General features: G+C 44.3%; 1 protein-coding gene across 2 annotated transcripts in view; it reads right to left on the bottom strand.

Annotated features, from left to right (window-relative positions):
• Positions 1–395: 395 nt before the first annotated feature.
• Positions 396–15778, bottom strand: part of CDX1 (caudal type homeobox 1) — a 57559-nt gene continuing 42176 nt past the window's right edge. Inside the window, exons 2-3 of one of the 2 annotated variants that reach the window (XM_063928630.1) lie at positions 15060–15205; positions 396–2040 (exon numbers count right to left, since the gene is read on the bottom strand). In XM_063928630.1, the coding sequence (XP_063784700.1) occupies positions 1828–2040; positions 15060–15205 (359 nt within the window). In that variant the 3' untranslated portion in view covers positions 396–1827. Of the gene's footprint in view, positions 2041–2686; positions 2980–15059; positions 15206–15778 lie in introns of those variants that run through there. The other variant, XR_010179700.1, reaches the window with a different exon arrangement.

Genomic DNA, 15778 nt, shown 5'->3' with positions numbered 1-15778 from the left:
TCCACCAGTAAAGCATACTTAGGGGTATATTCAATTGAAGTCGGATCCATTCCGACATTCATTTGTCGGAAATGGATCCGACCCGGGCTATTCAACGCATTCACAATTCAACTTTAAAAAAAGTCGAATTGAGACGCGGGAGCTGAGACGGGGGAGAGCCGCGGGCAGACGGGGTAGAGCAGTGCTACAGCAGCAGCTTAATAGCCGCTGCTGTATCGCTGCTCTCCCCGTCTGCCCGCGGCTCTCCCCCGTCTCCCCTCCCCCCTCGTCTCTGCCTCTCCCCGTCCCCACATCTGCCTCTCCCCATCCCCGCATCACAGCCGCCGCTTGCTGGAGCCGGGTGGACGCTGCTGTGAGCGGCGGCTGTGACACATCCTCCGGCGCTGCTCTCCCCATCTGCCCGTGGCTCTCACCGTCTCTGCTCCCGCATCTCACTTCGACTTTTTTTAAAGTCGAATTGAGATGGTCGAAAAGGGGGCGCCCCATTTTCGACACAAGCACGCGGATTGACAGCTATTCCGCCGATCCACGTTCCTCAACTTGTTGAATCATTTGGGGTTAGATTGAATAGGTTGGAAGCCCTTCTGGCCTAAAAAAGTCGAAAACTGACGTCTTTTCGACAGACAGCAGCTTTCGACTTCAATTGAATATACCCCATAATCCCTGTCACGTATGTCTCTTGCAGTATTCATTCAAGGAGTGTTCCACATATGTACAGTACAACATTATTCACCAATTAGTGACTTTTGATGTGGCTACTGATGAGAGGAAAATCTGGGTATAACTGTAGCTGTACCATCCAAAGACTTTTATTCCAAAACTAGAACAGTTCAAAAATAGATTGTTTTGTAAACGTTCATCTATAGAAACAGGTAACAACTATACTCTAATTAAATTTACGTTAAACATACAAATTGTATACATTATGCACAATTGTGATGATAGAGGCCCTTTAATCTGGAGGAAAAAGAAACAATTTCTTCTTATATGAATAATTAGGCCACTTGACTTTCATCAAACATTTACACAAAAACATCACAGTAAGAAGAAATTTTCAAACATTTTACAATAACATAAAGCTCGTTACTGAAACTAAAAAATAAATCCCAATGTACATGTAAAAAAATGCCTTCTGTCGGTAACACCCTTTCTTTTAAATATACAGTAACACAACGATATGTCAGAAAGAGTCCAGCCGCACGCACAAATCATTTCACCTTCTTTTCTCTGGGTGTGGAGAGAATTATATCACCAGTTCTTCAGGAAAGGAGAAAACTCTATGATCAGTTCTGAAGTGACAGGATTGGCACCGAAATGCGTGGGTACCTTATTACTGAAGAGTATTCAAGAAATGCGTGGGTACCTTATTAAAGGATCTTCAAGAAATGCATGGGTACCTTATTAAAGAAGAGTCTTGAAGAAATGCGTGTGTACCTTATTAAAGAGTCTTCAAGAATTGCATGGGTACCTTTTTAAAGAAGAGTCGTCAAGAAATGCGTGGGTACCTTGTTAAAGAAGATTCTTCAAGAAACGCGTGGGAGCCTTATTAAAGAAGATTCTTCAAGAAATGCGTGGAAGCCTTATTAAAGAAGATTCTTCAAGAAACGCGTGGGTACCTTGTTAAAGAAGATTCTTCAAGAAACGCGTGGGAACCTTATTAAAGAAGATTCTTCAAGAAACGCGCGGGCGCTGTAGTAAAGAAGATTCTTCAAGAAACGCGTGGGTGCCTTATTACACAAGATTCATCAAGAATCAGGTTTGTTGAATCAAAATTTCTGGAAATAAGGAGCTTTTTTGTAGTCCTTGGTATTTATAGATCTGCAGACCTTATGGAAGGTACTCTTCTTTGATAGTCAGTGCTGTTGGTGATACCAAGTTACTATTGCTGCTACTGCTGCTACAAATGGCACCCATCCCTCCAGTGGAGCCGACGGTGGGTGGGGTAGGGACTGTGGTGCTGGCCTGTTGACTCTGCTGCTGCATTTTTTTCTTGTTGACTTTCCGTTCTTTTGCCCTTCTATTTTGGAACCAGATTTTTACCTATTGAAACAAAGATATTCAGACTGTAAGAAGTTTGCTATGGAAGCTGTGCACACAGTAAGGAACTACCAGAATTAAAATGCAAGCAGGCTATATATAAGCATCACATCACTTGGCTGGACTGAAATACAATTTATGGCTGTAAACATCTAACGTCTTCCAGCCCAACTCATCACTTACATGTCTGTGGGCAGTGATACACTGGGGCATGAAATGCCCACTGGGATAATGCAGTGGTAGGGGCCCATGCTCAGGGGTGTGGCCAGCCTCCAGAGAAGGTGTGGCCAGCCACCACAGAGGCTTGGGTAACCATAAGATAGTGCATGATCTGGGCCTCTTGATGAATATACTGTATATATAGTATATACTGCTAGTGCATGCATGATAATGTAGTAATGTGTCAGATTAATAACAGCACCTCAATGTAGAAAATACACCAGAGTTCTGTGCAGTATAATGTAATTCAAGTATACAGTCATAAAACCGATTCCTAGAGGAGGGGGTGGGCCCTCAGGCAGTGGGACCCATCGGGGTATTCCGATGTACCCCTGTGGGCTAGACCAACCATGTCTGGGTGTATCCATTTTTTAAACATGAATAGAATAGGGGCTCATTAAAAGATACCAGCAGCATTCTCAACACATACCTCCCAACAGCATATATTCTCAAGTAGGGACGCTCAGCAAAAAGGGGGTGTGGCCCCAGGGAAGGGGCGTAGCTTCACAGGAATGCCCGCTATCATGAGCCATGGCCCCATTATCGTCACAATCAGTGGCGGAACTGTGGGAGGCAATGGAGTCGGCTGCCGCCGGGCTCCTGACCTGCAGGGGGCACTTCTCCATTGCCTCCCACCCGACAATCCATCGCCGCGAGTGGACGGAGGAGCTGTGGACACGGCAGCAGCAGCAGCTGCCTCCTCGTATCTATGCACAGAGACGAGAGCTCAGCTGACAGCTGGCTGCAGCTAGGGGGAGCTCTAGCGCACAGCTGCTCACAGGACTTCCAACAGAGCTGGCCGGCTGAAGCTTTCTCTTCCTCCGTCCTGGGGATAGCAACAGGTAGGCACTGGCACCACCTGCCTCCAGCTGCTGCATTGTGTGTGCATGTGTATGTTTGTGTGTGTGTGGGGGGGGGGGGGGGGAAGGGGGGGGGGTGTATCTTTAATAAATGTTGGCAGCACTGTATGTGTCTGAATGTTTTTAAGTGAGGTGTGTGTCTGTGTTTTTTAAAGGAAAGTTGTGTGTTTAAGTGAAAGAGGCGTGTGTGTGTAATTGTGTGTAAGTAAAAGTGGCATGTGTGTGTTTGTGTAATTGTGTGTGTGAAAGTAATGTGTGTGTAATTGTAAGTGAAATTGGCGTGTGTGTAAGTGAAAGACGCATGTGTGTGTGTGTGTGTGTGTGTGTGTGTGTGTGTGTAATTGTGTGTAAGTAAAAGTGGCATGTGTGTGTAATTGTGTGTGTAAGTGAAAGAGGCATGTGTGTTTGTGTAATTGTGTGTGTAAGTGAAAGTGACGTGTGTGTGTGTGTGTGTGTGTGTGTGTGTGTGTGTGTGTGTGTGTGTGTGTGTAATTGTGTGTAAGTGAAAGTGGCGTGTGTGTAAGTGAAAGTGGTGTGTGTGCAATTTGTGTGTGTGTGGGTGTGTAAGTGAGAGGCATTTGTGTAATTTGTGTGTGTAAGTGAAAGTGACACGTGTGTGTGTGTGTGTGTGTGTGTGTGTGTGTGTGTGTGTGTGTGTAATTGTGTGAAAGTGGCGTGTGTATGTAAGTGAAAGTGGCGTGTGTGTGTAATTGTGAGTAAGTGAAAGTGACGTGTGTGTGTAATTGTGTGTAAGTGAAAAAGGCGTGTGTGTAAGTGAAAGAGGCGTGTGAGTTAGTGAAAGAGGTGTGTGTAAGTGAAAAAGGCGTATGTGTAAATCAGGGATGGGGAACCTTTGGCTCTCCAGCTGCTGTTGAACTACACATCCCAGCATGCCCTGCAACAGTTTTAGCATGGCCAAATAGCAAAAATGTAGCAAGGCATGCTGGTATGTGTAGTTCAACAACAGCTGGAGGGCCGAAGGTTCCCCATCCCTGGTGTAAATGAAAGAGACGTGTATAAGTGAAAGAGGCGTGCGAGTTAGTGAAAAAGATGTGTGTGTGTAAGTGAAAGAGGTGTGTGTGTTTTAAGTGAAAAAGGCATGTGTGTGCAAAGAAAAGAGGCGTGTGTGTGTGTGTATCTATACTATTTTGAAAGGCGCCTGAGTACACTGCTACTGTTCACCCTGTGTACCAGATATCTACATATGGCGTATGTGTATATATATATATATCCCTATATGTATATATATATATATATATATATATATCCCTATATGTATAGGGGTGGTGGGGGGTACCAACATTTTATCATGCCTCCGGGCGACTGGGGCGAACTTACGCCACTGGTCACAATGGAGGCATGCCCAGTACTCTGTGAGCTCCTGGCCATGCCCCCAGACTCTCTGCCTCCCGTGAATAGACGCTGTACGCATGTGCACAGCGTCTATTCACCGCTGTAGCAGCTTAATGTGTGACAGGAGTGTGACACCAACCAACCAGCTCCTGACATTTTTCAAACCCAGCCTGTGACATGACATTAAGAGCTGATTGGCTGGTACTTTATCTCCGTCCACTTTATCTCCATCCAATGCTTAGTAAATAGACTCCTATATTCCCTATCACACACATGGACACACAGGCATGTACTAAGATTATACTGTATTTTTGCCAGAATCCAGTTACTCTACCTGTATATTCTTGGATTGTGCGAGGAAACAGCAACAACCACTGGGAGAACATACAAACTCCACACCGTTATACCATGTTGGGAATTGAACCCAAGACCTCAGTGCATTGGACCAACTTGTATTTCTTGTATTTTTGGGTTGATGCCCGTTATAAAAGGTTAGCTCTCTTTGGGGTAAATTTATTAAAGCCCCTGAAACAGAGAATTGGTGATGTTGCCCATAGCAACCAATCAGATGCTGTCTATCATTTCTGCATTGCCTTTTAGAAAATGCTAGACAGCATCTGATTGGTTACTATAGGCAATATCACCAATTCTCTGTTTTAGAAGCTTTAGTAAATTTACCCCACAGTGCACAACCACGACTCTCTAAATCAGGCCCATTGAGTGTTGTATAAATTTCACACAGCATTAAAGTCAGTGGGCATAATTCAGACCTAATCGTAGCAGCAACTTTGTTATCAGATGAGGAAAACCATGGGCCTAATTCAGACCCTGACGCTGCTGTGCGAATTTGCACAGCAGACATTCAAGGGCTGAATGCGCATGCGCCGCAGTGCACATGCTAGATATGCGATCGGCATCTCAGCCCAGCGATCGCCTCTGCCTGATTGACAGGCAGAGGTGTTCGCTGGGCGGGAGGAGGTGGGCCGGCGGCGTTAAGCCGCTGTTTTGGGGTCGCGGTCCGGGCAACGCAGGCGTGCCCGGAACATGCGGGGTGGGGGTGGGGGCAGGCCGTGGCAGCTGTGTGACGTCACACGCATCCACTGCGACCCAGGACGAGGTGAAAAGTTGCCTACCAGCGCAGCAATGCTGCGCAGGTAAGGACTTACTTGCTTGGTGCGATGCATAGCCGTCGTGCGATGCTATCGCACCCGTGCGGCGGGGGGAGGGCCAGACATGCGGGGCGGACTAGCCCTGTGCTGGGCGTCCCCCCGTATGTAAGGATGGCTGATTGTAGCCGTGCAAAATTTTGCACGGCTTTGATCAGATCTGAATTAGGCCCCATGTGCACTGCAGGTGGGGCAGATATAACATGTGCAGAGAGAGTTATATTTGGGTGGGGTGTGTTCAAACTGAAATCTAAATTGCAGTGTAGAAATAAAGCAGCCAGTATTTACCCTGCACAGAAACAATATAACCCACCCAAATCTAACTCTCTCTCTCTGCACATGTTATATCTGCCCCACCTGCAGTGCACATGGTTTTGCCCATCTGCTAAAAAATTTGCTGTTACGATCAGGTCTAAATTAGGCCCAATATTTTTACTGTGTTAGTTGTAGGTCAGAAGTGGCACTGGCGTATATATAATGGGTGCAGTGTGTGCGGTGCACATGGGCCCCTGGGTCCAGAAGGGGCCCACACTGTACACACACTGCACCCATTTCTTCTAAATACTTACCTTTCTGGTATCCGGGTGTGGGTCACCTCCTCTCCCGAGTCCCGTAGCCGCAGCAGCGCTGTTAGTGCTCTGTCTGAGCACTAGAGACTCTGGCACTGTGCCAGAGACTACACACGGGTCCCCTCCTCTCTAGATACGCCCCTGAGAAGTGCACAGATCTATTATAAATCTATTTCACTGACTCTTCGGAAACAGAATGGGTGGATGGCGCTATGAAATGTCATTTCTATATTATATTGGGTGTCTGTAATATCAGGCTTAACATGTTTAGACTGCATGGAACCATTTTCAGGTACCTTTGTGTGGCTTGTAAACCAATACTACAAACCAGATTGTGTATTTAATAAAGGGTCTATCAGAAATGGGTGTGGCTACAGCAGATGGTTTGAGATATGGGTTTAGCAAATCAGAGTGCAGTTTTGGTATATCAGACCCTGGTATAACTATTGAATACTGGCAAATGTGTAAATGGGGGGTGGTATATTTTGTCAACATTCATTATGTCCACATTCATAATGTTGACATGAGAATGTCAACATGGCTGTCAACATGCTTGTCATGAAGGCATTGGCCATATTGGAATAAATCATGTCGACACTAACCTTAATCCTCCCCTCCCATATCCTAACTCTCCCTTCCCATAGCCTAACCCTAACCCTCCCACTAGTGCTTAGCCCTAACTCTCCCCACCTGTAATCTAACCATAACCTTCACCTTGTGCCTAATCGTCCAACAGCCTAATCGTAACCCTCCCCTTAGTGCCTAACCATAACAATCTTCTCCCATATCCTATCCCTAACCCTCCCATAGTGGCTAACTCTCCCCTTCCATAACCTAACCCTAACCCTCCCCCTAGTGCCTATCCCTAAGCCTTCCCCTAGTGCCTAGCCCTAATCCCCCCTAGTGTCTAATCCTTCCTTCCCGTAACCTAACCCTCGTCCTAGTACCTAACATAACCCTCCCCTCCTGTAACCTAACCCTCCCCCTAGTGTCTAACACTAGCCCTTCCCTCCCGTAACCTAACCCTAGTGCCTAACCCTAACCATCCCCTCTCTTACCCAACCCTTGTTTTGTTCATACGTTTGTAAATCCAGTCATTAGAACACAGAGACATGTGAGGTCACTGCTGTGCTGTTTATTCCATCACCAACTCCAGGCACACTGGACCACCCACTTCCCAGCATCCCCCTGGTCCCAGGGACCATCACTGAAGATTCAGGCTTACACAGATTAGTAAGGGAGTGTCTACAAATATTAAGCATTCTAATACACTAACATCACATCTTCTTTTCTTTAAAGCTTAGCCCTGTACGCTTCAATGCAACAATTAACAACGTCAGATTAAGAACATCATCTACCACGTTTCAATGAGTCTCTCAGGTCTGCGTATTTCCCTTTTGGGTCTTACATACACAGTCTGTGTTTCATCGACCATGTTGGACCTTTCTAGAATCGTGGTTTGTTCACCATTATCAGGATCATCATACATGTCAGATGAAGGGTATCCTTCAGTCATGTTGTCTTCAATATGGTTAGGTTCAGATCTTAAATCCACCCGATTTCTTCTTACTTCCGTTCCACGCTCTGTACGTATAGTATAGGATCTTGGTGCTACTTGTGCTTGCACAATACTTTTCTGCACCCAAATACCTTTCTCATGATCTCTGAGACGGACTTGGTCACCCGATTTTAGATCAGATAAGCTTTTTGCTTGCCTGTCATGGAACAGTTTCTGTTTCGCCTGTTGACGTTCCTTACTCAGTCTGACCAACCCTGAGTTATGTGTATTAAGCAGTTCCTCATGTATCGGGAGATTTGCTCTAATCCTCCTTCCAATCAGCATTTGTGCAGGAGAAAGTCCATTCTGTAAAGGTGTACTGCGGTAGATTAAAAGACTTTTGTAGAAATCTTCTTTACCTTCTTGAGCTTTTTTCATGAGACTCTTTACAGTTTTTACTGAACTTTCCACCAACCCATTTGAGCGTGGATAGTGGGGACTTGACGTAGTATGGACAAATTCCCACTCATCAGCAAATTGTCTAAATTCAGCACTGGAAAACTGAGGTCCATTGTCAGTGAACACTTCCATAGGAACACCATGCCTTGCAAAGATTTACTTCATGCAATTGATTACGGCTTTACTAGTAGTTGTATGTAGTGTCTTCACCTCAGGGTAGTTAGAGTAAGAATCAGTCACGACAATGTACGTTTTCCCATTACAATCAAACAAATCTGCGCCAGCTTTCTGGTACAGTCTCTCTGGCACTGCGTGAGGACTCAGTGGCTCGACTTATTGTTTCGATCTATACGTAAGACATAATTCACATGTAGCTGTAGTCTGTGCTATGTCTTGGTTCATTCTTGGCCAATACATAACTTCACGCGCTCTCCGCTTACATTTTTCTTCTCCTAAGTGGCCTTCATGTATCTTGCACAGCATAGTTTTTCTTAGTCGTGCAGGTATGACAAACCTATTGCCTTTGTAAATAATACCATCGACAACTGTAAGGTCACTGCGGTACATCCAATAATCATGGATAGACAGCGGGCACGCATGTTTTTCTGCTGGCCAACCTTTCAGAATATCTTTCAACACTTTCATTGTGTCATCTGTCTGTTTCTTTCCTAATCTGTTCTTGTCTTGCAAGAGACACTGGTAGAGAAGCTACGATCAAATTAACATAGGCTTCTATCTCTTCATCCATCAGACTTTTGGAACCTTCACTTTTGTCCACAGCATGAGAAAGTGTATCAGCAATGTGCATGTATTTGCCGTGACAGTACAGCAAGTGTACATCATATTTCTGTAGTCTGATAAGCATTCGTTGAATTCTCATGGGACAGTCATGTAATGATTTAGTCATGATAGCTACCAATGGCTTGTGGCCAGTTTCCACTGTAAATGTTTGACCATACACAAACTGATGAAATCGCTCACATGCATATGTGATCGCTAGAAGTTCTTTTTCTATCTGAGCATACCTTGTTTCAGCACTTGTCAGTACTCTTGATGCATAGATTACTGGTTGCCATGTATCCTCATGTTCTTGTAAGAGCACTGAGCCTAGGCCAAATTGCAAAGCATCTGCTGAAATTCTTATTCTTTTCGCAGGATCAAAGAATTTTAGCACTGGTTGCTCTGTAATGATCTGTTTCAAGTTTTGCCAACTTGCTTCTTGTTCATGTGACCACATCCACTCGTTATCTTTGTCCAACAACCATCTAAGACAGGCTGTTCGTTCGGAGAGTTGAGAAATAAACTTTCCTAAGTAAGTAAGCATCCCTAGGAATCTTCTGACGTCGTCTTTGTTGTTAGGACATTCCATGTTCACTATGGCGGATATTTTCCTTGGGTCTGGTTTTACACCTTGATCCGAGACCACGTCGCCCATAAAGGTTAAGTGTATTCACGCCAAATTCACATTTGTCCTTGTTTAGCTTTAGATTCACTTTCTTGACAAGTTCCATTACTTGTCTCAATCTAGAATCATGTTCTTCCTTTGTAGATCCTCAGACAATAATGTCATCCATCATTGTTTCAACACCTGGAATATGTTAAAAATCATGTGTATCTTTTTGTGATATACTTCTGGAGCAGACAATATTCCATATGGTAGTCGAAGAAATCTGTATCTACCTTCTGGTGTATTAAATGTACAAAGCTTTGAGCTGGCCTCATCTAGCTTCATTTGCCAGAATCCTGAAGATGCGTCCAATTTACTGAACCATTTTGCTCCTGCAAATTGCGACATGATTTAGTCCGTCTGGTTCGGGTTAATGCCTTTTTTTTTCGTTTTGCCAAGTACGTCCACAATAAAGACACTGGATCAGGTGAGTATAATTTTATTTTCAGGTACCCCGGACGTCGACATTGGAGATGTGGCCAGAGTCGGTGTGTCAACATAGGTAAGTATGTATGTGTCGGCATGTGTGAAATAAAGTTGTATTTTCACGGTGTGCAGGTCCTGTTTTTATTTGGGTATTTTTTTCCAGTAGAACTACAGGTACCAGCGGCCCCCCGCCCCCCCCCCCCCCCCGCATGCTGGTACTTGTGGTTCTCCAAGTACCAGCTTGCGGTGGAGGCTTGCTGAGACTTGTAATTCTTCTGCAAAAAACAATATTCTTTAATTTTTACACATGGCTATCAGCCCCCCATCCGCAGCCCTTGGATGGGTGGGACAGCCTCGGGCTTCACCCCTGGCCCTTGGGTGGCTGGGGGGGGACCCCTTGATTGAAGGGGTCCCCACTCCTCCAGGGTACCCTGGCCAGGGGTGACTAGTTGGGAATTTAATGCCACGGCCGCAGGCCGCTGTATAAAAGTGACCCCCGGCTGTGGCATTATCTGTCCAGCTAGTGGAGCCCGGTGCTGGTCCAAAAAATACGGGGGACCCCTACTCTTTTTGTCCCCCGTATTTTTTGCACCAGGACCAGGCGCAGAGCCCGGTGCTGGTTGTTAAAATACGGGGGATCCCCTGTCATTTTTTCCCCCGTATTTTGGCAAACAGGACCGGCTCAAAGAGCCCGAGGCTGGTTATGCTTAGGAGGGGGGACTCCACGCAATTTTTTTTTCAGGTTTTTTACCGTTTTTCTATAAAAAAAAATATATATATATATATATATATATATTTTAAAAAATATATAAATAATACTTGTGCCTCCTAAATAGACAAACCAAGTACCTAATCCCTTCTAATATAAATAGATATGCTATTACCAATAAAAAAAAACACAAAAAAAACATGTTTTAAATTTTTTTTATTAGATTCCGCCAGTAAAGTGTGTCGGATTGAAAATGACGAATTTACTGTCTAAAAGTACTGGTGTCGAATTTACAATCTTCAATTGAATATACTTTTGTCGAAATGCCGCATATGTACCATTGCAGAAATGTCGAATTTGATAAATGTCGAATTTCAAAAAGTTGAATTTGGAATGGCCGTTTTTTTGACGAAAAGTACTGTATTGCATTGTCAAATTTTTTTGGGGAGGCAAAAATGTCCCGTTTTTCGACATTTTCGGGAATTCGACCGCAATTGCATATACCCCTTAATCTCTGGTTGGTAGTTTGTAATGTTCTTGTTTAATAGCTTTGTTTAAATCTCTGGGGTCTAGACATATTCTGAGTTGTCCATTTTTCTTTTCAACAATTACTAAGGAGCTTACCCATTCAGTAGGCTCATCAACTTTCTGTATCACACCCAAGGCTTCCATGCGATTTAACTCTTGTTTCAGTTTTTCTCTCAGCGCAAATGGCACTTTTCTACAGGGGTGTATCACTGAAGAAACTTGCGTTTCTATATTTATTTTATACTATCCAGGCAAACAACCTAGATCTTCAAACAAATCTCTGTATTCTGTAAACATCGATTTGCAGTCATCTTCTACTTGTGATGTCACCATAAAAACTTTCTTTAGCAAGCTTAGTTTCTCACAGGAACTTAATCCTAGAATCGGTTGCATATTTGTATCCACAATCAGTAGAGATGTTTTAAACTGTTGTCCCTTATATTTCAGTGTCACTAAGCATGTACCTTTCACAGGAATTTCCTCCCCAGTGTACCCTGTAACTTTCACTTTGGCTGGATGAATTTTAGGTTTTACTCTAAAAGTCTTATAGTCTTGAAATTATATTAAATTCACCTGCGCGCCAGTATCAATCTTAAAGGGAATGACATTCTCGTTCACAGTTAAAGGGACAATCCATTCTTTCTTATCTGCACTGCAAATTTCAATGCAATCCACAAAGAATTCATCTGTTTGTTTAACAGCATGCACTTTGGTTGTTTTACTTTTAATTTTACAGCATTTGGCAAAGTGATTAATTCTACCACATTTCATGCAGGTTTTACCATAAGCAGGGCACATTTTAGGATTGTGAGCATTTCCACATCTACTACACATTTCCTTATTAGACTGTGGCTTAGACTGCTTCATTCTTGAGAATGGAGATTTGCTTTGCTCTGTTTTCTGCACTACATATACAGCAGCATCAGCGTCTTTGTGTAACTTTTTGGCTTGAAATCTAGTTATTTCTGCAGATCTACACATAGTCACTGCCTTTTCTAGTGTTAGGTCTTGCTCTCTCAGCAATCTCTCTCTGAGTCCATTATCAGGTATTCCACAGACAATACGATCTCTTATCAGTGAATCCTTTAAATCACCAAACTCACAGGTTTTACTGAGTGATTGCAGCTCTGTAACATACTGATCAAATCCATCTCCAGACTTCTGATCACATGTGAAAAACTTATATCTTTCATATGTCACATTTTTCCTTGGCACAAAGTAATCTTCAAACTTTTGCATTATAGAAGATAGCACCATATTCTGCCCCTCAGCAAACTGAAAACTATTATAAATGTCCAGCACATCCTCTCCTATCACATGGAGAAAAATGGATGCCTTCGTTTTGTCAGCCTCCGAATCAGCTCCACATGCAGCAAGATATATTTTAAACCTTTGCTTAAATCTTTTCCAGTTTTCAGACAAGTTACCAGACATCAGCATGCCGGTTGGAGGAGCTAGTTTATACATGGTTACTTACTGTTTGAAGAAAGGAGCACACGGCAGGCTTTGCAGACACTGAGTATCAGAGCCTTACAGACTTCTGCAGGATTCTTTCACACTCTGAGAGCACTAGCAGTCCAAGTTAAACTTCTTCTGACACCATGTTTTGTTCATACGTTTGTAAATCCAGTCATCAGGACACAGAGACATGTGAGTTCACTGCTGTGCTGTTTATTCCATCACCAACTCCAGGCACACTGCACACTGGACCACCCACTTCCCAGCATCCCCCTGGTCCCAGGGACCATCACTGAAGATTCAGGCTTACACAGATTAGTAAGGGAGTGTCTACAAATATTAAGCATTCTAATACACTAACATCACAACCCTAACCGTTCCCGTAGCAACTAAACCTAACTCTTCCCTCCCTGAACTAACCCTCCCCATAGTACCTAACTAACTCTCCCCTCCCTAATCTAACACTCCTCATAGTGCCTAACCCTTACCCTTCCGGGCCTCCCCTCCCACACCTTAACCCTCCCCATAGTGCCTAACCAATCCTCCCCTCCCTAACCTAACACTCCTCATAGTGACGAAACCTAACCCTCCCCTCCCTAACTTAACCATCCCCATAGTGCCTAACCCTAACCCTCCCCTCCCATACCCTAGCCCTTCCCTAGTGCTTACCCTCTTCCCCTCCCACAGCCTATTCCTAGCTCTCCACTGTTGCAACCTAACCCTCTGGTCCCTGCATTTCACATGATGGCATTGTGAACATGTTGACGTTATGCAGTTGCCAGTGTGTTCAGTGTCAACATTTTAGCATGCATTATAAATGTCAACATTGTGGTGTCGACAGTATGTCTGCATTATTCCAAGCAACCTCCCAATCAATTGTGTTGACTTAATGAAATACTACCAGAGATGCCAATCCCCTTTTTAAGAAGATAAGGATAGAATAAAAATCCCACAGACATAGGGGTATTTACACCTTTTGGGCTACATACAGCCCGGCGTACTCAGTACGTGCAATCATTGCCATAACAGGGCTCAAATGCGCACCTGTGCCGGACATGCCCCCTGAGCTCTTGATGTCATGACATGATGTCACTACGTCACGCAAAGGGGGTAAGTGCAGCGCTGACCGGAGCATCCTGATGGCACTCCGATTGGCTGTACAGACTATAGAGCGCCTGTCTGGTGCGTCCTGAAGATGCTGCAGCAGAGATCCTGACTGCAGGGTGTCGTTCCAGGCATCCTGCTAGCCAGAAGCCCTGGTCTCAGTGTAGCAGCACCTGCTGACCACCCCTAGTTATCTCCCAGCGTGCACATTGTAATTGCATCTGCACTTACAACTGAAGAGATGTAACTGGGCTGTAGCGGGAGTTCATGATGTAGGCAAAGCTCATTGACGGCGTGTCAGCGGAACTGTAAATATGGTGAGAGGTATATTTCTTGTTCATTTCAGAACTGTGGGGCATATGTATCAAAGCTTGGAGAGAGATAAAGGGAGCCATTTACTAAGCAGTGATAATAGCGGAGAAGTGAGCCAGTGGAGAAGTTGCCCCATCAACCAATCAGCAGCTCTGTATCATTTTATAGTATGCAAATTATAGATGTTACTTCAGTGCTGATTGGTTGCCATGGGCAACTTCTCCACTGGCTCACTTCTTCGCTGTTATCACTGCTTAGTAAATGTCCCCCAAAGTACCAAACAGCTTGCTCCTAACTGCCATGTTACAGGCTGTGGGGTCTATTCACGAAGCAGTGAAAAGTGTGGAGAAGTGAGCCTGTGGAGATGTTGCCCACGGCAACCAATCAGCTGCTCCGTACAATTGTATAGTATGCAAATTATAAATGTTACTTCAACGCTGAATAGTTGCCATGGGAAACTTCTCCACACTTTTTACTGCTTTATGAATAGACCTCTAAGTTTGAAAAGTGACAGTTAGGAGCTGATTGTTATTTTATCTCTCACCACTCTATCTCTCTCCAAGCTTTCATACATAGTGGTCTATTCATGAAGCAGTGAAAAGTGTGGAGAAGTGAGCCAGTGGAGAAGTTGCCCATGGCAACCAATCAGCTGCTACTTATAATTTTATAGAATGCATTTTATAAATGTTACCTCAACACTGATTGGTTGCCATGGGCAACTTCACCACTAGCTCACTTCTCCACACTTTTCACTGCTTCATGAATAGACCCCATATGCCCTTGTGTCACACTCTGCTACATAACATGCCTACAGGGCTTAGAACATTGAATGAATCAATGAGGGTGGGCATCCACAGAAAAGACGTTCTATGGCCGTAACATTAACCATCAATGCTTCAGAGGAACTGTCTTACCTGTCGTTCTGTGAGAGACAATGTAGCTGCGAGCTCTGCCTTCCTGCGGATTGTAATGTAACGGCTGTAGTGGAATTCCTTCTCCAACTCAAGGCGCTGGTGATCTGTGTATACAACGCGATATTTATCTTTTGTTCTGGTTTTACCTAGTGGAACAAAAAAAGAGACAGATGTGTTTGTCATTGAGATGTTATACCTATTGTGTTGCCGGTATATTGTCATTTTGGTACACCAGTTAAACCGTCAACGTTCCCTATACTAACTCAACAGTCTGCATTTGAGAGAATAGGGGGGTTGGTCATCGACCATTGAGTGCTAGCAAACATTGATGTCTTCTCCCAATGGTCTATGGTGTGAAATTACACACCCATTGCTTTTCTGTATTGGGCATCTGTGGCCAAGGTCCCATTGGTTTCTGCATGTCCAGTCTTGAATTATCGATGGTTGGACCATTGATTGTTTCCCCTGAATGTTATAAACCATCAACCAATACTAGTTATCCCATCCATGGGAAACTATATTCAGCCTAGTAGGCAGGACTGGGTTTTCCTGCAGACTTTCACTCAGCACCTGATACACTCAATTCCTCTAACCCTAGAAGACAGACACTGTAGCTTGAGTTTAGGCAGTGTCGGACTGGGGCATGTAGGGTCCACTGGGGGAATGCAGTGGTAGGGGCCCATATTAGCGGTGTGGCCAGTCTGCAGAGGGTGCGTGGC

The sequence above is a fragment of the Pseudophryne corroboree genome, chromosome 6 (genome assembly GCF_028390025.1).
Source record: "Pseudophryne corroboree isolate aPseCor3 chromosome 6, aPseCor3.hap2, whole genome shotgun sequence".
Taxonomy (NCBI): domain Eukaryota; kingdom Metazoa; phylum Chordata; class Amphibia; order Anura; family Myobatrachidae; genus Pseudophryne; species Pseudophryne corroboree.
Note: the sequence above shows the minus strand (reverse complement) of the source record. Positions and strands in the feature narration are given on the sequence as shown.